The 21,739-nt window shown below is 37.7% G+C and overlaps 1 protein-coding gene across 1 annotated transcript; it reads left to right on the forward strand.

Annotated features, from left to right (window-relative positions):
* The first annotated feature begins 66 nt into the window (after positions 1-66).
* Positions 67-21,453, forward strand: DSN1 (DSN1 component of MIS12 kinetochore complex). The gene is made up of 11 exons (XM_032211161.1): positions 67-138; positions 2,686-2,743; positions 4,208-4,552; positions 7,962-8,035; positions 9,335-9,407; positions 10,860-10,947; positions 12,249-12,308; positions 15,363-15,434; positions 16,289-16,436; positions 19,031-19,118; positions 20,642-21,453. Exons 2-11 carry the CDS (start codon positions 2,701-2,703, stop codon positions 20,737-20,739), a joined length of 1,089 nt encoding a protein of 362 aa, XP_032067052.1. The 5' UTR covers positions 67-138; positions 2,686-2,700; the 3' UTR covers positions 20,740-21,453.
* Positions 21,454-21,739: the final 286 nt, after the last annotated feature.

Here is a 21,739-nt window from a genome sequence, read left to right on the forward strand (position 1 = left end):
TCCGCCTATCTAGAAAACTTGGCGAAAGACGGGCAAGTTGTAAGTGCGCATGTGCCGTGGCGGGCTCATTTGATTTCATTCAGGCGAAGGCGAGAGGAGTTGCGGAGTTTGGAGGAAGGGAAGCTCTGTTCCGGCTGGGTAAGTGGAAAATGTCGCCTCGCTTTCCAGGTTTCATTTCCGTGTCTTTTTCTTCGGGCTCTCCTGGGCGCTTTGAAAACCTGAGGAAAAGCCAGTTGCTTCTTAATAGTTCGACTCCCTTCGAATGTCGGTTTGTTGTGGTCATGGCGCCTCCACCCGGGGCGGCCCTCCCCTTTTGGAGAAACGGAGCTACGGTAAAGCTAATCGCGGGGAGCTAATTAGACACCCGAGCTTTCGGGGCGGCTTGTAAATCTAAGGTGGTCGTTCCGCAGACTCCCCCCTCCCCCACGTCGCTTGACAGGTGGTTCTCGACTTGCAACCGTTCATTTAGTGACCAAAGTTACAAGGGCACTGAAAAAAAAAAACGAATTGTGACTATTTTTTGTTGGGGCTTCCGCACGGTCATTGAACAAAATCCAGTTGCTTGGCCAGGGGTTCATATTTATGATGATTGTGGTGTCCTGTGATCCCCTTTTGGGACCTTCTGATGAGCAAAGTCAGCAGGGAAACCAGATTCACTTAACAACCGGGTTACTGATTGAACAGCTGCAGCGACTCGCTTAACAAATGTGGCAAGAAAGGTCATAAAGTGGGGCCACATTCACTGAACAAATGTCTAACAACAGACATGTTGGGCTGGGTTGTGGTCGTAAGTCGAGGAGTACTGGTAATTTATATTTTTGGGTGCTGAAAGTGGAAGGTGGCAGAGAATGAAAAGGTAGTCAATGTGCAAAAAGTAGGCTGTGCTTATCTACCATATTTACCAAGATACTTTTGACTGAAGCAGATTTCTGGGGTTGCTGCATGGTGGGACTGTTAATGTCTATTGTAAGCCTAATGTATCTGTATTGTAATGATCCTCGCAACCACTACATGTCTAGCAATCCTCTGGATATTTGCAGCCCAGATGTGGTAGCCCTCTTGACCTCCTTATAGTCAAATGTTCAATGGATCAGAGGTGGCCATTCCTACCTTGTATGTTTCTTGGTCTTGCAGCAGTTTAAGGCCCAGTAGTAAATATAAATAAAACTTTATTTAGCTTGAACAGGCTGTATATGCTACATTTTCTTTGTAGGCAACTCAAGAGCCTCACTGCTAGCACTGATGATGTTACCTAGTTTGGAAAATGAAACATCTGCAAGAAAACAAGCAAGCACCTCAAGGATCCCTCACATCAACCCTGAGCTTCAAACATTCTCCTTTATCAATAGCCTTACTTTGAATCGGGTTTTCTGGCTTTAGTTCCATAAGCTGTATTGCAGTGGCTGGGGGAAATGATGATGATAACTGGACACATAATGATTGGATGCTGAACCAACATCTGCAAAATTCCTAAAAGCTATGTTTGACTGTAGTTATTTAATTAATTTTGTTTTTAAAGGATAGAAACTAGGCTTAATGAGAATTCTTTATTGTTATACTTTTCAGCATAGAAGGTATTCTTCCAAAGGGCTCAACAGGTAAATGAAAAGACTTAAAAGCTTTAAAACAGTGGTTCTCAACTTCCCATTGCCGCAACCCTTTAATACAGTTCCTCATGTTGTAGTGACCCCCAACCATAAAATTATTTTCGTTGCTACGGGGTGTGTATGTGATGGGGTTGGCGCGATGATGTCATCACGACGGGTACTCGTATGTGGGCGTATCTGCATGTGGGTGGACCCACCTGGAGAAAGATAAAGTAGCAGTGTCTTGGTTCCTAAGACCATCGAAAATATGTATTTTCCAATGGTCTTAGGCGACCCCTGTGAAAGAGTTGTTTGACCCCCAAAGGGGTTGCGACCCACAGATTGAGAACCACTGCTTTAAAACATAGCACTTCTAATGCTTTAGTGAGAAATATTAGTATTCAAATTAAGCTGTACATTTTCCTGCAATTCTGTAGTAGTAGTTAATAATTCAACATATAGTGGAGGGCCAAGATGTATCAATCATCTATAAAACAGAACAGAGGCTGCATATTTAACAAAGGTAATTCCTTGTTCTTTACAATGCAGAGGTTGAAATACAAACCAACCTGATAGATCCGGATAGATCCGGATAGTATCTGATAACTCCAACTATGCATTTAATTTATGTGAGGTTGGTTATTACCTAAGGGGAAAAAGTATCAGGTTAAATGAAGTTACAGAGATCTTTAAAGAGCTGTGGATGGAATATTTATACATTTCTTATTAAGCATAGCAAATTTTGCTTATTTTTATATTTGTTTCCCACATGTATGTTTTTTGTATAATCTGAAGCAGTAAATCATGTGAGAATTCTACTATACTTTCTAGATCTTCTCTCCATATAAATATTTTATGGAATTAGACTAATTTGGAAAGCAATTGTATTGTATAAAGTTCAACAAAAAAGCCACAAACCTTAAGCATCCTGAATCCTTTGAATACGGAGAATGTTCTTGGAGAAATAAAACAATTGGGCTTTTCTATCACAACAGAAACACTAAGATAAATTTTATTTTCTAATGTAATGCGTGTGTGTGTGTGGGAGAATCTAATGTTTTCTATGTTTTGTGAGAAGTACACATTTTTTTTGTTTCAGATCAGTTCTCAAGTCATGCAGTCTGCTTCTGTATGTGAAAAAAAGGCCAAGACATTGGGTAAAAGAATTAATACAATTATCTTTGTTTGATCTTCTGCTACTGCTTCGTCACTGTCAATTACAGCTTGCTACAATGTGGGTACCCACCGTAACAAGCCATATAAAGTAAACCCTAGTTTAGCAGAATGAGAGCCATTAGTAAGTTGAGGACTCCTTGTATCTCTGTTACTATACAGTAAAGAAATGTGGGGCAAAACGATAAATTGGTTTGTATATATGTATATATATATATATATATGTATATATGTATATGTATGTATGTATGTATGTGTGTGTATGTATATATATATATAGATATATATATATAGATATATGATATATATAGATATATAGATATATATAGATATAAGATAGATAGATAGATAGATAGATATACACATATTATGATATGATATGATTTGATATATATATAAAAGATTAGACATCGCGATCTCCGGAACTTAAAATATATTATCCAGTTAATTTTCATTAGCGTCTACTAACATCGTCAGAGTGTAAAAACTACCATTGAAGAGATATTTGCCTTTATGCATCATTGATCAATTTGGCCATTGCACACGTGATACGCCCCTCCATCCACCTCCCACCTGTAATTAGCTCTGTCATTTTTGCTTCATACATGTTAATCGATGGAGGCTTAACTCCTGTTGCTTCCTCCCTTATCGTGTATAGCTTGGGCTGCTCATACCCAGGGAATGACTCTGAGCTGTCTGATGTTGCTTTAACAGCATTCTCTCTAGCCCCCTCGCACACTCCACTGCTGCTCCACCTCACAGGCACATTTGATATATCAACCAGATTCGTTCATTGTTTTGTCCATGATCTTGTAACCGACCCAGCTCATTACTTATTGTCCATGTCTATTATAGCTTGAAACAGCTTTGCTGGGCTCCTTGGCATTTGGCCTGGGCTGGCTATGTCTCCATGGGACAAATCTGCATGCCCAAAGTGTGTGTGTGTGTGTGTGCTGTCGATCTCTACTCCCCGATAGAAATCCTGCAGGATCTTTCCCAGTGTCTCAATGCTTGGTAAGCCAGTAGCAGGTCGATGTGCCTATTGATGGAGTTATTGTTGGAAAACCAGGCTTCTTTCAATAGGTGTCCCCCTTTAGTTGTATCGCGGGCAACAACTTCAGCCTCTTGAAAATTGAACATGTGATTATGCTCCTTCATATGTGCCCAGATCTAGGAGTGCTGTTCTTTGTGCCGGACAACCAGTTCATATATACACTCTATACTCTATGTATGTATGTATGTATGTACGTACGTACGTATGTACGTACGTAAGTATGTATGTATGTATATCCTGTGTGCATAGAGTGTATATATGAATTGGCTGCCCGGCACATTTTAAATTCATATAATTGAAAGAATTCAGTTGCATGCTGAATTTCTTTCCATTTTACTTGGAAATATTTTGGTTTTTACATGATGCATGTTTTCTCTACTTTCCTTCTTTGTAGAAAATGTGTATAACAAAGAGATTGTGGCTTCTGAATGCTTTGACAAACCAGATAATATTGCTAGTTGTAGCAATGCGATCCCACTTGAAATGACAGCCAGCAATTCAGCGATGTTGGTCAAGACTACCAAAGAAAAATGCCATCCGAAACATAATCTGAAGAATGAGTGTTCCCATGGGCTTGAAAAAGCATCTTCGCAGGGTATTGAGCCTGTAACACACCATGCTTCAACTTCATTTAATGTATCCCTTGGACAGCTCCCTAGCCCAAAAGTTGCACGTCGCTCCATAAGACGCTCCATGAATCGCCGGAAGTCATTGCCACCTTTTCATGACGATATTTTGGGTATGTTTCCTTGACGCAAACAACAATTAAGGATGAATTTGGTAGGAAGAAGGCAACATGAGTTGAGTTATGAAAGAAGCACAAGAAAGACTCAAATGTCTATACACCAATACACAGAGTATGAGGACTAAACAGGGTGAATTAGAAATTCAAGTAAATGAGGGCAGATATGAAATTGTTGCCATTACAGAAACTTGGTGGCATGAAACAAATGGAACATACAGCTAGAAGGATTGAAATTATTTAAAAGAAATAGACCAAAAGTGGAGGTGGAGTTGTACTATATATAAGAAATAACTACATCTCTATAGAAATAGAGTACAACAACGATGAAAACTATCTTGAATGCATTTGGGTCAATATTAAAGTGGGGGGGCGGGGAGAATGACATTGCTATAGGTCTATACTACAGGCCACCCAACCAAGCAGAGGAAGAAGATGAACTTTTTGCTAATCAGCTAACTAAGGTATATAGGAAGCATACCACAATAGTAATGGGGGATTTTAACTACCCTGACATCAACTGGGAAACAAACTCTGCACCAAGTGGAAGATCCAACAGGTTCCTAACAAACTAGCAGACAACTTTGTTTCCCCAAAAGTAGAGAAGGGAACAAGGTGATCGGACATATTGGACTTAATTCTCACTAACAGAGGAAATGATAGAAGGTGTTGAAGCTACAGGAACCTTGTGGGCAAGTGACCATGCAGTATTGGAATTCAACATTATGCAAACAGGCAGTAGAACAAAGTCAAACTTGACTCTTGGACTTTAAAAGAGCTAATTTCAATAAACTTAGAGAGAGCTTGGGAAGGATTCCATGGATGAGAATCCTCAAGAGGAAAACAACCCAAGAAGCTTGGGAAATTTTGAAAAATGAGATTATAAAAGCCAAGTCTAATACAATACCAGTGAAGAAGAAAAATAACAGCTCCCAGAAGAAACCAGCATGGCTGCATAAAGAACTCTGACAAATTGAAAGACAAAAGGGTAAGTATAAAAAGTGGAAAGAGGGGGACATAACTAAGGCAGAATATTTGCAAATAGCCCGAGCCTGTAAAGATGAAGTGAGGAAAGCTAAGGCTCACAAGGAAGAAAGGCTTGCCACAAAAGTAAAAAAATAACAAAAAAAAGCTTCTTCCAACATGTTAAAAACGAGAAAAAAGTCAAGGAAACAATTGGTCCATTGCTGGGAGAAAGTGGCAAGAAGGTGACAAGCAACAGGGAGAAAGCAGAACTATTTAACTCATTTTTTCATCTGTCCTTACACAAAAGGAAAAAAACAGTCCAACCTATCAAAAACAGCACCACAAAAGTCAGATTAGGAACACAAATTGAAATAGGGAAGAAAATGGTAAGTGAGCATCTGTCTACCCTAGACAAGTTCAAATCACCAGGACCGGATGGATTACACCCCAGGGTTCTGAAGGAATTGGCAGATGAGATCTCAGAACTGCTGAACTATATCTTTCAGAGATCCTGGAGCACCGGGGAACTGCTAGAGGACTGATGTGGTTCCCATCTTCAAAAAATGAAAAAAAAAAAAAAAAAGATCCGGGAAACTACAGACTAGGGAATACCAGGGAAGATTCTGGAAAAGATAATCAAGCAGCGAATTAGCGAACACCTAGAAGTACACAAAGTAATAGCCAAAAGCCAACATGGTTTTGTCAAAAACAGATCATACCAGACTAATCTTATTGCATTCTTCGACATCTTCAATGATTTGGATGAGGGGATAAATTTGGAACTCATCAAATTTGCAGATGATACCAAGCTGGCAGGAATAGTCAACACTCCAGAAGATACAGAAGGATACAAGGTTGACAAACTTGAACATTGGGCACTATCAAAATGAAATTCAATGGTGAAAAAAGTAAAGTTATACATTTAGGCAAGAAAAACAAAATGCACAGGTAAAGTATAGGTGGCACCTTGCTCAATAGTAGTAACTGTGAGAGGTATCTTGGAATCCTAGTGGACAACCATTTAAATATGAGCCAGCAGTGTGCAGCAGCTGCCAAAAAAGCCAACACAATTCTAGGCTGTATAAACAGAGGGATAGAATCAAGATCATGTGAAGTGTTAATACCACTTTATAATGCCTTGGTAAGGCCACACTTGGAATACTGCATTCAGTTTTGGTCACCACGATGTAAAAAGATGTGGAGACTAGAAAGAGTGCAGAGAAGAGCAACAAAGATGATTAGGGGACTGGAGGCTAAAACATACGAAGAACAATTTCAGGAACTGCAATTGCAGGAAGTTTAATGAAAATAAGGACTAGAGGAGACATGATAGTAGTGTTCCGATATCTCAGGGGTTGTCACAAAGAAGGAGTCAAACTATTCTCCAAGGCACCTGAGGGTAGAACAAGAAGCAATGAGTGGAAACTAATCAAGGAGAGAAGCAACTTAGAATTGAGGAGAAATTTCCCGACAGAACAATCAATCTGGAACAACTTGCCTCCAGAAGTTGTGAAAGCCCCAACACTGGAAGTCTTTAAGAAGATGTTGGATAGCCATCTGTCTGAAATGGCATAGGGTTTCCTGCCTAGGCAGGGGGTTGGACTAGAAGACCTCCAAGGTCCTTTCCAACTCTGCTATTGTATATTATTGTAAGCTAGGTGAACTTGCCCTAAACAGATGACACCCTAAAATTTGCTTCCAGCTGAACTGTCCAACTGGTTGCTGCATAATACTGGGGTTAGCTTTTTTTTTTTAAAGAACTTTCTGCCTTCCCCAGGGCAGCAACCTTCATTAGATTGGAAGAACTGAAAGTTTAAGTCTTTTAATACACACTTTTTTGTGTACTGAAGATTTGGGGTTTTTTTAGCATAATGTATGCCTTAGTCTAAAGACCATGCATGCCTTTGATTACCAAGACACTAGACACATTTTCAGAACGTTTAGTTTTACCCATTTGAGTGGCTCTAGGTGTTGCAGAGAAGATGTTGTCCTATATTACAGGCGACTGATTGCCTGTTTCTGGTCTAAAACATTATTTGCCTGCCCTTAAATAATTGCACTATGATTTTCAAAAAATGCTCTTTACAAACTCTAAGTAAATGAAGTAGTAATGAAGTTACTACTAATGAAGTTGTGAAAAATTTGGGGGCATAAAGTGGTCTCGTTTAATTTATTATTCATCTATTTAATTTATTATTTTCCAACCTTCTCTAAAGATAGTGAACATCAACTCTTATCCAGCACCAAGTTAGAAGAAGGCTCTATTCTTGTAATAATGCTTACCTGTTCAGAGATAAGTACCACTGTGTAAGGTTTGCTTGTGGATTGTAAAAACGTAAATTGTCTAAAAATATTAGGCATAGTGTTCAATTATTAAAATATAGTAATTTGAAAACATTATTTCCCAAACTGAAATAATACCATTTTGCTGAACTTTCAGAATTGAGTAAGGCAATTAGCCTGGATTTGCCAGAGGTTGAGAGAATGGCAGCACTCCTCCTTTCTAGTTTCCAGGTAAAGTTCAAATTATATCTTTTTTTTAATTAATTTTTTATTAACAAACATGTAAAATACACACACACAAAACCTAGACGTACAACGCATTTACACAATACAATACGAACAGGAGCTTCCTGTTCTTTATAATAGCAATTATTAATCGATACCGCTCACCTTATATTATTTCCCCTTCTATTGTATTTCACCATTCTTAACCCTCTTATTTTACTCATAACTATTATTTTTTGAGTTTTGTTATATTCCTTCATTGATTTTTGTTTCTTTCCTCTATCCACCTATACCATTTATCCCATATCTGGTAGAATTCTGATTCTTTTCTCTGGATTTCCTTAGTTAGTTTGTCCATTTCAGCACAATCCTTAACCTTATTGTTTCATCTTCGCTTGGAATTAATTTGTTTTTCCATTTCTGGGCAAAGGCAATCCTTGCCACCGTAATTATAAGTAGTATTAAATACTGGGTTTCTTTTTTGTATTTCGCAGACATTATTCCTAATTAAAAAAACTTCTGGTTTCCATTCTATTTTAACCCCTGTTATTGCCAATTTTTGATCATTTTCCAAAAAAATTTAGCCTCCTCACAGGTCTACCATAAATGGTAATATGTTTCGTGTATTGATTCGCATTTCCAACATTTTGGGGAGGTATTTGTTAAGATTTTAGCTAACCTTGTTGGTGCCAGGTGCCATCTGTAAAACATTTTATACTGGTTTTCCTTGTATGCAACTGATAGTGTCATTTTTAAGTTTGTTCCCCAAACTTTTTCCCATTTCTCTAATTCAATATTATAGCCAAAGTTCTGCGCCCATTTTATCATTTGTTCTTTCACAATTTCCTCTTCCATTTTATACTTCAGGAGGAATTTATATATTCTCCCTATCATCTTTCTATCTGAGCTTTGAATAATTTTATCCAATTCATGTGGTTCCTAATGAGGTGCTAACAATGAGTAAAGTGATCTTCTGTGCTTTGCCTGTATGACTTGTTAGCACCTCATTAGGACTGAAAAAAAGCTTCCAAAAAACTGCATTATGAGTATAAGACGCACCCAAATTTCCACCCTCTTTTTTGGGGTGTGTGTGAGCTTCTTATACTCTGAAAAATATGGTAGTTGATGTATACAATAAGTGCACTTCTGATTATTGAAGCCTGATTGGGGTGTAGGTACATACAGTATATGGCTAAAGGTTCTCTTATTTTTAGTAGCATTGTCGAAAAGTTAAATTTTAGCATGGATTCTGTGAACATTTAAAGATCAAATACATTCAAAAAATTTTTCTTTCTTTCCTGTTAGTACTCTGCCCAAAAGCTTGAGCAGTCTCTGGGGCACATGGAAGGCTTTGATTTGGAAACTTTTCAGCAGAATGGTAAGTTTTATGTATGGTTTACCTCAAGAGAGAAAAGGTTATGTCTCATCTGAAGAACACCTGGGAATCAATTTGGTCAAGACTGTTGATCTTAAAACAAGTATTCTGAGAAGCTGATTCTCAGCAATCTAAAAACCTGTCCAGATTATTTCGGAAAATACTTTTGAAGGAAATCTGCCATATTTCATTCTTAAATGTGTTAACTTGGCTTTTGGTCTTCACTGAACATAGCAGTTGAGGGGGGGAGACCCTCAGATAACTATCATGCGGGTATTTGCAACTAGCAAAGATTTGGAAATGTGGACCAATGGTCTATCACAGTGAGTGCCCAAACTAGAACACACATGCTTGTGTGTGCATGTGCCCATGCCAGAGTGCCAGAGACCCGAAGAACAGCTGGCCGGTGCGGGCATGCCTCTCTTTTTTTTGCCATTTTTTGCTGTTTTTTGGGGCATTTTCAGGCTGCTTTGGGGGCCATTTTCCAGGCTGTTTTTCAGGCCAAAACCAGCTTGAAAAATTGCCTGGGAAATGGCCCCAAAAATGCCCACAAAATAACCTGAAAATGGCTCAAGAAACAGCCTGAAAACAACCTGGAAAATATCCCCAAAATAATCTAAAAATGGCTCAAGAAACAGCCTGAAAATGCCCTGGATTTTGGCCATTTTTCTGGCCCTTTTCCAGCACTCCAGTGCCCACAAAGACCAGTTGGTGACGGCACATGTTCCAACAGAAAGGGCTCTGTGTGCCACCTCTGGCACGTGTACCATAAGTTTGCCATCACAGGTCTATTAGCAGGACACTGATTAGGCATATAAACTATTGTACTGTAGAAGATGTAGCAGAACCTGAGAATGGAGTCAAATGAGGAATCAATCTAGAACAGGCCTGTCAAACTGGTGGCCTGTGTGCTGGATACATCACGCTTAGGCCACACCCACCCTGGTTCTGCAGGCAAAAATCGTCATGATACATCACAATGTTAATGCAGTCGAGTTTGACGTGGTCTAGAGTATGCGTGGCCACAAATGGACTAAGTGCAACCCCTCTTGAATTCTCTTGACCTTTATCTAACATCAAGATAATGCTGACAATTAGTTGAGTAGATTCCTGTGCATAAGCATGATTAACAAGAAATCAATTTAATTGGAACTTCATACATATGTAGTCCTGATCTTTCACGTTTGACACGTACTTGCTAACACTGATTCTTCTCTGTTATAATTACCTTTGGCATCCCATTATGTGAATTGAAATTTTATTTAGGAATACAACCAATGATTCCTTCTTTCCGTGTATTACAAGAGAAAATCAATGGTGGTAAACAAAAGTTCAGGACAATTTGTCCTTCAACCTTAGTAGAATACAGAAATCTCATCTCCCCACCCCTCCCCTTAGTGATCTCTCATATAGCATTTCATCCTATTCACTCTGGGTTTTCATTATCTTTTCCAGTGAGCTCACTGTCAGAAGAGCTGAGGCTCCATACAAAGAAACTGATCCTGGATGGAATGGTGCAGAAATGCTTTGATGACCCTAAATGGTAAAATGATTTTTTTTTTTTTAATATGTTCCTACTAAAACATGTTCTTATAGTCATGTACCTGACACATGGTTATTTCATGAATTCTTGGTGATCTCTGAACTTGGTTATTTTCCTGCAGACATTTAATTACAACAGTGCAAAGGAGACTGGAGTTTGCTGACTATCTTAACAGTTTGCCCTATCATTCTTGATGGGGATGTGGCTTCCCCCTTGATGGTTTCTTGACTAGGCTACTGTTTCTTTCCTGATTGTTCATGTGGTGCTCTTTCCTGCATATCAGGGGGTTAATTGCAGAAGTAGATCTATTCTAGGCTATTTGCTTCCTTCCTAGGCTTTTGATTATATTGTAAATGGTATGTACAGGTAGTCCTTGCCTTACAACAGTCCATTTAATGACTGTTCAAAGTTACAAAGGCACTGAAAAAGTGACTTATGGCCATTTTTCATACTTATGATTGTTGCAACATCCCCATGGTCATGTGGTTTAGATTCGGATGCTTGACAACTGATTCACATTTATGACAGTTGCGGTGTCCTGGGGTCATGGGATCCCCTTTTGCAACCTTCCGACAAGCAAAGTCAATGGGGAAACCAGGTTCATTTAAATTTTGTTATTAATTTAACAACTGCAGCGATTCACTTAACAAATGTGCTCAAAAAGTTATAAAGTAGGGCCAAACTCACTTAACAAATTTTTCATTTAGTAACATGACTTTTGGGCTCAATTGTAGTTGTAAGTTGAGGATTACCTGTACTCTTATTAATGCTCCATTATAGAGCTTTCACAATATCAAGGACCTAAGAATAGAAGAAGATGAAATTACAACTTCACTTGATGTCATAGAACTCTTCATGTCCATAGATCCAGAAGTACCCAAAAACCCACTGCAACATCATTACACAAACAGACATGCAACCTAATAAAATATACTGAAACCCAGAATCACGACATTCATCAATCTTTGCCTTTCAGTTCAATGGACAAATATATTAAGAAATCATAGGAACACCCATGAATTCAGTACTCGGGATTCTTAGCTAAGATTGGGATGTGATGCTAGAAGCAATAGCATTCTCACACAAACACTATAGATCTGCTTTCTAGATGATAAAGCTTAGAGATTTACAATAACCCAACAGTTCACCCCCAAGCTACAGATATTCTCTTCGTTGTATGCTGGTTGCATAAGAATTGCATATTAACATTGTAGAAAGAACACAGCACAATAAATTAGAAACCAATTTTAGTTTCCTTTAACTTAATAGTGTCTTAACTCTGCATCTTCTTTCTATTTTAGCGGTCTGTCGGATCCTGCATTCAATAAATTGGTGATTACCTTAAAGGACACAATTGTGAAGTAAGATAAGATTCCAAACCCAAATGCGCTGTAATAATAAGGGTGCTGCAGTAATCAACTCAACTTGGTGATTTTCAGTGGAGAATAAATTTCATGAAAGTATCTAGGGAAGGGTTTTCTTTTAGTGTAGTAATGTTTTATGACAGAAAGTGTGGCCATAAAAAGAGATTCTAGGTCCTCCAGTTACATCACTGCTTCCCTGCCATACTTTTGTAAACCTTGGAGGTCAAAGAACAAATTATTACTCCTAGCTAGGAAAAGATTGTCTTTCCTGGACAATAAAGTGGTAAAGGGTTGATTTGTAAGCCGCCCTGAGTCCCCCTAGGGAAAAGGGCGGCCTATAAATAAACTTACAAATACAAAAAATCTTTGTTCTAAAATGAAAGTCTTTTTATTTTGTCATTAACTATTGCTTAGTTTGTTCTAAAAGGAAGCTTGATTAAAATAGTGCTGTATTACACCTAGCCATCTGATTGTAGGCTAAAACGTTCTTTCCCATCTGGTTCAAATTCTTCCTTCTCTCTCATAGTTAAACATAATTCAGCATTATATCTGAACTAATCGCCATGCAAATGAGAATGAACCTTAAGCATATTTGTTCTCATTAGCATAATATGTTGATGCATGATTAAAGGCTGTAAGTGGAGTGACAATGTGCAATTTGCTCCAGGAACAAGTGCAAACAACCATGGGCTCTTCCTTTTCTTAAAATATCAGTAACATTATGCCCACATAAGAGAGAATAAAAATTTGTATTTTTATAAAACATGTACCGTATTTTTTGGAGTATAAAACCAAAAGAGATGATAAAGAATGGCCCTGAGTTGAAGGGTGTCCTAAGCAGGTCTTTCAATTATGTTATAAGTAGGATACAATAAGAAGAGATGATTTTAAATTGTAAATGGCTTTGTAGTTAAAGCAACCATCTTGAATTGAGACTGGGGAAAAACTGGAAGCTAGTGAAGACTCTGAAGAATTTGAATATTATGTTTCTATTGCCTCATTGCAGTCATACCTCTGCCACAGTAGGTTGAAGATTTGTTTGAACTCTAACTCAAACTGCGCATGAATTATTTTCCTAGGCGAGGAGAGCGGAGATCGCGATCTTTTTGAGTTGTGCTCTGGGACGAACGGAGTTGGGAGGCGCGTGGGAGAGGGAAGGGTAGCGAAAGCTTAACTAGACTACTTGGGGCTAGAATGCAAGTTGATGTTTGTATCAGTTGCCATTTCAATATAAGGTTAAGAAAGATTAGTCAGAGAGTCTCCAGGAAGGTGGAGTAAATATGTGAGGAGCAATGGACGCGGATAAAATATATATGTGGATATGGATAAAGAATTTGAATATTATGTTTCTATTGCCTCATTGCAGTCATACCTCTGCCACAGTAGGTTGAAGTAACTGAAGTTTCTGAGGTATAGCCAAGGGCAGTCTAGAATATAACACATTGCAGTAATCTAGTGGAGCATTCTAGAATCCTCTACATAGCTATAAAAAGCAAATGACTCAGGATGTTGACTTTTGGATCCAGTCATTCAGGCTTTTAATGAACAAAATGTACTTGACTAATGGAACCAAAATTTCACAGCAATTTCCATGCTGTGCTTTTTTCTCTGGAACCCCATTGTTTATTTGCTCTTAGTTTTCTTTTTGTGAAGTACCAAGAGATATTAGGCCATTGTTTTTTGTACTGGTTTTTTTTTTCTAAATCTGATATGGTATGTTTTATAATGTACCTTATTTTTCAGAGTATAAGACGCACCTTTTTCCCTCAAAAAAGAGGCTGAAAATCTGGGTGCGTCTTATACACTGAATACAGCATATTTTGCCTCCTGAAACTCTTCCTTCTTCACCAAAATGGCTGTGCATAGCCTTTAGAAGGCTTTCAGAGAGCTCTTGGGGGCTAGGGAAGGCAGAAATGAGCGAAAAATGGCCCATTTTTTGCTCAATTTTGCCCTCAGCCCCCAGGAGCACTCTATAAGCTCCTAAAGGCTATCCATGCCCTTTTTTAAACAAAAAACTGGCCCGTTTTCCCCAGAAATGGGCCTTTTTTGCTCATTTTTGGCCCTCACCCCACCCCCCAGGAGCATTCTACAAACCTAAGGGATATTCATGTCCTTTTTTTGAAAAAACAAAACAGGCCCGTTTTCGTGAAAAACAGGCCATTTTTGGGAGGTATGCAGAGTGCAAAAACTTTAAAAAAAAATCCTCTTCAAAACCTTGCTGCATCTTATACTCCGGTGCATCTTACAGTCCGAAAAATACGGTAATTGCAATACTTGTCTAACATAGACTAATAAAAGCTTTTCTGCTTTATAAGCATTTTCTATTTATAAATTTAACCCATTCAATCATTCATTTTTAATGCCTTGATGTCATTTTCTGTTCCTGAAAGGGAAAGAAGCTTTAAAGAATGCTTTCCTGTTAGTATTTATTTATTAATTTACTAAAATTTTACTTTAAAAAATCCATTGGTTAAAGTCTGTTATTTCTATTAAAACAATGAAACTGGAAGCAAGAAGAGGTTAATTCATTTTATAATCCATATATCATCCATACCTGAACCATGTTCGTTAAAAAACTATAAAACTGACTGAACTTTTAAAGATGGAAGAAAATTCCATTTTGATTGTAATAACCCCTCCAGCATTTCAAAGCAGTCATGTGTTATAGGTGAGATTATTATAAGATCTTAAGATGGACTTCCTGTATTAAAGTAGGTAGTAATTCTCAGAACCACATGAGCATTGCATAATGTATCATCCAAGCACTTGCATAAATCTGACTCCCAAAATTGTTTAAAACTATGGATTAGCTCTGTCTGTTTCCATCACATGAAAATTGAGTTAATTTTATTAGTCTTAGCTGAATGGAACTGATTTATGAACATCCCGCGAGAATATGGAAGACAAAGAGTGTACAGTATTGATGGACCATGTACTGCCATATACAATTCTCAAGAGACCTTTCTGTTAAGGCTACTTCAAGTTAATGACAGCAAATGACAGCACTAATGTCTCTGGTGCTGAAGCTAATTATAATCTGTATTTTAACAGGTTTTCAGCAGAGAATCAAGCTTGGGATGAGCTGCTACTTTCTTATCAGAAAAAAATGGAAGAAATATCCAGGTTAGGATCTTTATCCTTAGATTATTCTGAAAGCAGGGTTACAAAATCAAAGGCTATAAAATTTATATAATGTAATGCAATGGACGACAACAGAAAAAAAGTGAGTATGGACAGGCCTATGCATTTTAATTGCCATTAGTAGGTAAACCCCAAATATTAAAACTGGTGTTTTTTTAATATTTCCAAATAGTTAGCAATTTGAGTGAGGGAGCAGTAAAAAGTGAACTGGTCAAAATTTGTTGATGCTGTTGAATTTTTCAAGAGTGGTTGAACTGAAATGGAAAGCAATAGTTAATATTGTTTTTAGGGACTAGCTGCTAAGAAATGGCTAATCTTCATCTCTCCAGGAAGGGAAGTTGGAAACTTTTAAACGGGGGAAGACTAGAGGTTGGGGATTGTTGAAGATAAGGAGGCACATCCAATTTTGAGGGTCAGGAAAGAGTTTTAACTAAGTCAAGGTAGATATATAATTCCGTTAATGTTTGATCAGAATTTTTTCCCTATTTTATTAACCTTATAATTGTTCACTGGGATTTGAAGTCTCTAAGGGCTACACCAGGTTTGGTAACATATAACAAATATGAAAGTAATATTGTACCTCTAAAGGGATTTGGTTTTTTTATCCTGAACAGAAGGATTCCCTTCTCATTTCCCCAAAAGGTGAAGGAAAGGCTTGCCGGTCAGATATTGTTGGGAACTGATAGTTGGCATCTAGCTGAGAAAAAAGGGAGGACTGGGAACCCAGAATGAATGAATGAGGGTTGGGCCAAAATCTGACAATCACATACCTTGTAATAGTGAATTTACTGGCCATTAAGTGCTGATTATTGTGATCTTCTTTTTTATCTTTTAAGGCAGCTAGAGTCATGCGAGCTGAAACAGGCACCAGAGGAATCTTTCAGCTACCTTGGGACATCCCAAGCCCATGTACTTCAAGCCAAGCCAGACTATCAGAAAATACTAGATTGTCAAGCAGAAGTCTTTTATTGCCTAGAGGGAGTGGTGAGTGATGACATCAGTTATTGTACCATTGTTTTGTCACTCCTTACTGTCTTTTTAAAATTTAATGTTATTAACTAGCATGAATTTTAAAAGGGCAGTAAGGAATATCAAAACAATGGTGCAAGAATGGAAACTGAAAACTTTATAACAGAGGTAAAATAATAACCAAACATAGATTGTTGAGGTAGAAAGGCACTTGAACAGTACACTTGTCAAGGAAGGATGCAACATTTTTCCTGCGCATGAGGAATAGACAGTGAGGATGTGGGTAAAGCCATCTAAGTGATACCGTGTTTCCCCCAAAATAAGACAGAGTCTGATTTTATTTTGACCCACGAAATATGGCCTTAGTCTTATTATCGGAGGGAGGGTGTCTTAATATTTTGGGGATGCAGGAGGCAGCAAGCATGGGACTGCATGTCCTGTCACCCCCATCGCCTCCCCCCCCTGTTCTTTGTGCCAACCGAGCATCTGGCCGGCACTGCTCTGACGTATCCTGTCACTGCCCTGCATCAGGTTGGGCTTTCTTTACGATGGGGACAATCTGGGGAATGAGAGATTTAGGAGGCCTGGGTTGGCATGGGGCAGTTTCTCCAGTGAAGCATCTGATTCATCCCCAGGGGTGAATGTTTTGCCTCCTCTCTGCCCTGGCTTGGAAGCGGCAGAGGAAGCCTGCCATGCCCGGCGAGGGGGGGGAGAAGAGACAACGAGGAGCCACGTCTTGCTCCACGCCTCTCCCACCCCACCTGCCACCCCTTTCGCTAAAGAGATGGTGGGAAAGGGAAGCAGCCTGAATTCTGTTAGCATTGGGGCAGGGTGGGAGGAGTTGGGCTGCGAGACATGCGTCCTACCTGAGACTTGCAGCTCCGTCGTGTTTCTTGCTGTTTTGTCCAGGGAAGCACCATGTAAAAAAAAAAACTCGCGAGTTCAACTTTCCTGGACAAAACAGTGAGGAACATGACTGAGCTGCAAGTCTCGGGCAGCCACTTTTGCAGCAGGAGACTCAAGCCGGCCTTCTGAAGGGTACTGTAGCAACAGTTATCCACATTTTTTTTACCCTTATTTTGTCCTGATCCACGTGGCTCACTGGGTCACGTGGGTTGGGACGAAATAATGATTAAAAAATTGTGGATAACTGCTCTTACAGTACCTTTTGGAAGGCTGGTGCAAGGCACGTGGGGTGCATCACTTGGCCTCCTGCTGCTTTTGTGGCCGTAATCGATGACAAAAGCAGCCGCACTTGCTGGAGGCCACAGCCTGAGCAACCCCCGTATATCAGCTGTTTTTGGAATGGCAGCTGGCTCGGCTCAACTGATCTGATTAAGGAGCTGAGATGACCGGGGAAGGGAAGGGCTTCCTCCTGTACTTGCCACGGCATCCTTTCACTAGGGCTTATTTTCGGGGAAGGGCATATATTTACACCTACCTCAAAAAACAGGCAAAAAACAGGCCTGGGCTTATTAGCAGGACGTGTCGTATTTTTGGGGAAACACGGTAGCAAGGCTTGGGGATTTATATAATGATTAGGAATTTCTCAATGTGAAAGAATGTCAAAGCAAATAATGTACTAGAATTAGAAATTATGTCAGGATTGACTAGGAGAGGCAGTGCAAGACCAAATAATAATCTTGGAAATCTCCAATTATAAGGTATAAATTCAACATCAACTTTCTAAGGAATAAAAATCACAAAGCAAATAAATAGATGTGCGAGAATAGTTAGTTTAGACTTGTGTTATTTGTTTACAAAATATGTGAAGAGGAAGAATCTAGAATGCCAGTTAGGACGAAAAATATGTGTACTTTTCCATGCCTTTACACTGAAAGTTTTCATAAATGAAAGCAGGTTTCTAGAGATTTTTTGTAAGCTGAATTAGAGATAGTATTTTAAGCTTGGTATAAATGAGACAATAAACTGATAAGAGGAACAGAGTGTATTAAAAGGGGTATTGCGCAAGGAAAAGGGACAATCAACAAAAACCCTAGTGAAACCTTTTTTTCTAAGTTTTTAAAAGTACTGCTCTGCTTTTAACTTTTTTTACTATTTATCACATTCAGTCATTCTGTATTGATTGCTATTGTGCTGTTCCCTTATTGTTTTCATTCTGTGTATTTCAAAGATATTGTTGATTTCTTGAATATTTTAAATGTTTGAGAATATCAGTTTAAATGAATTTCTTATTACATTACTTTTTTGTACTGGCTAGGTTGGGAAAAAAAACTAGGGATGGGAGATTAGTCACTCAGAATCTTGTTCTAAAGAATGGCACACAATAAGAGGATAATTTATCCTGCTTTCTGTTCTGATTGGGTGAAGGAGTCAGATGATTGTAAGTGATAATGAGCTTCCAAGACAAAATGGATAAATCTTTCAATCAGACCTTGCTGAGCTTAGAATGAAATTCTGAAGGAGGCTAACCAAGAGTCTAAGAAAGAACTTCTTAAACAATTCACATTGGTTAGTTGAATTTGGAAGTTCTAATGATCCACTCCAGTAATATTTAGTTTAGAATAATAGAGGGAACTGGTCATTTAAAGGATCAGAATAGATCATTTCTGCTGCATTGTCACCTTTTAAATAATATATCTTTTCAGCTTGATGAAATCAGTCAGTTGGGGAAAGTTTGTCAGACCTATGCAGAAGATACTACATTATATCTCCAAAAACTATCAGAACAACTTGGTAAGTCATGGAGTGGCTATTATTTTTGTATAACAGAGAAAAATTCCGAGTGTTTTTTTTTCCATATCAAAAGTTTATTTTGTATATTTATTTAATTTCTACACTGCATGACTCCATGTATTAGACTCTGCCTAATACATATACACAATGCACCAAACAAAAAATAATCACTCATGCATGTAAGTTACAAAAGGAGTTAATTTGTTGTATGTAATGTACACATTTGGTCTATCTGAAGTCTAATTTCAGGTAACCCAAATGTTGAAAGTGAGGGTCTGTTGTTCTCCCACCCTACCAATTTATTTCAAGCTGATTTTCAGCTTTATTGTTATGAGGTTTTAGATTTTTAAATGTCCCCCATCACCAAGCACTGGAGGAAGTTAAGTTCTATTTTAATTGTAATAGTAAGAACAATATTAAACTCATGGGATGTAATTGTATTAACTTGATTAATATTGGGGTTTTTTGTCATGACATAGAATGGAAACTGACAACACACGAACATTTACTATTTTACCCTGAAAAGTTGTTCTGGATAATTGGGGAACTTTACAGAACAGTACTGTATAAGACATTGTCACAATGGTTTGGACATTAGGAAAATCTCCTTTTCCTACATTGTATTTCTGTTTTCTGTAAAGCAGAATTAGCTTTTTTGGTTTATGGCCAGTTTACTCTGGATCCAACCTGTAAATACCAGTATTGCTGATGTTAATGCAATTCAGTTCATATTGATTTTACTCTCCATTAAGAGAAACTGCTGCATTGCACATTGGAAAGATATGTTACATTAACAGATTCGGATTATAATATAATCTTGGAAATGTATGTTACATTAACCGATTTAGTTATACAGTAAATCCATTGGAATAGAAAACAAATTGTATGAGAAAGGTTAAATATATTTTGGGCTTATTTTTACATTAGATATATCATGAGTTTTGTTGGGAAAACTTGTTTGTAGTTTTAACTATAGTTTGTTATGTCTGAATTCACAATTAAATTAGACTGCAAAAAATGGCATTTATCTTTCTACAAGTGTGAAAGCTTTATTAAATGTTTTTATTATTTAACATTCTTATAATTAAAACAAACTTTAAACTTAAAAAATGAAAACAAATTAAATAATGCCTAACAAAGAATACAAACTAAGAAAAAGAGAAAAATATCTGCCTTATATTTTATATTATCAATAGTCACAGGTTTACCAATAAATTCATTACTATAATATACATGTTATCATTGTAAAATATCAGAAAATCTCACCTATAATAGTAAACATTGCTGTATTCTTTGATTAATAGAAAATGCTACCTTCTCCAAAACAAATAGGTCACATTTCCAACAACTATCCTTAACATCTGCAATAATACCTATTTCTTAAATGATTACATGACCATAAAGCTTAACAGCACTATATTAAGATTTTTAGTGTCTTGTTAGGGTCCATTATTTTGCTGTTCTCCAGCATTCAGTTAATAGCATAAGTATCTGGAATTAATACAACATTCTTTCTATTTCAGCATCTAGAACTTTCCTGACATTAGAGAAATCACCAGCCCGAAAACTTCTTAGGCTTTTCCAGACAAAATCACCTGTATTGCCACCTCCAAAGGATTAAAGAAAGTTTCAGTTTCATTTTGCAAACAGGCTTTTCTTCAAGACTGTCTCATTCTTCATCTGACTTTCTAAAACTGACTTTGGAAATATCTCGGTAGGCCATAGCTGTTAGCAACTTAAATATTGGCTTGGCCATTGTTACTGAAAAGAGCAAGAAGCTGATCTCTACGATGTGTGGTAGAGGGGAAAACAAAGGAAGAGAACAACAGATAAATATAGCACTTTTCATTCTGTGTTTGAGTGTATTTTTTTCCATTCTACGATGAACATTTGATGAATCGTTGACAAGTGTGTAAAAGTCTTGTAGTATTTTTAGCTGTTTTGTCTTGTACTGTCTTCAATATTCTGATGCTACTCAAAAATAAATGTTATATTCCTAGATGTGAAAATCAATTGCCACATAGACAGGCAAATATTGGTAAAAATAGTATTGATTTCCAAGTGGAATGATTAAAGGTTTTCAACAATCCCATGCTATGGTATATTCCTTCACCCCTGGAACAGGAATTTTATAGCAGGAGGGAATAGAGTTTCAGAGGAGTAGATACTTATGCACCCATGTTTTGTACATTTAATATGCAATAAGTAGTGGAGGATGCTATAGTACCATAGTTTACCATACTCTGTTTTAAGTCTCCCCAATTACTGTGGATTTCCTGCGTGGATATTGTTTCCCCTTCTATTATATTTCATTTAGATTTCACCATTCTTAACCTTCTTATTTTACTCATAACTATTATTTTTGAGTTTTGTTATATTCCTTCATTGATTCTTGTTTCTTTCCTCCATTCACCTATACCATTCATCCCATATCTGGTAGAATTCTGATTCTTCTTTTCCCTGGATTTCTTTAGTTAGTTTGTCCATTTCAGCACAATCCATACTCTTTCTTATTGTTTCATCTTTGCTTGGAATTAATTTGTTTTTCCATTTCTGGGCAAAGGCAATCCTTGCGGCCATAATTATATGTAGTATTAAATACTGGATTTCTTTTTTGTATT

Source organism: Thamnophis elegans, chromosome 2, assembly GCF_009769535.1.
Source record: "Thamnophis elegans isolate rThaEle1 chromosome 2, rThaEle1.pri, whole genome shotgun sequence".
NCBI lineage: Eukaryota > Metazoa > Chordata > Lepidosauria > Squamata > Colubridae > Thamnophis > Thamnophis elegans.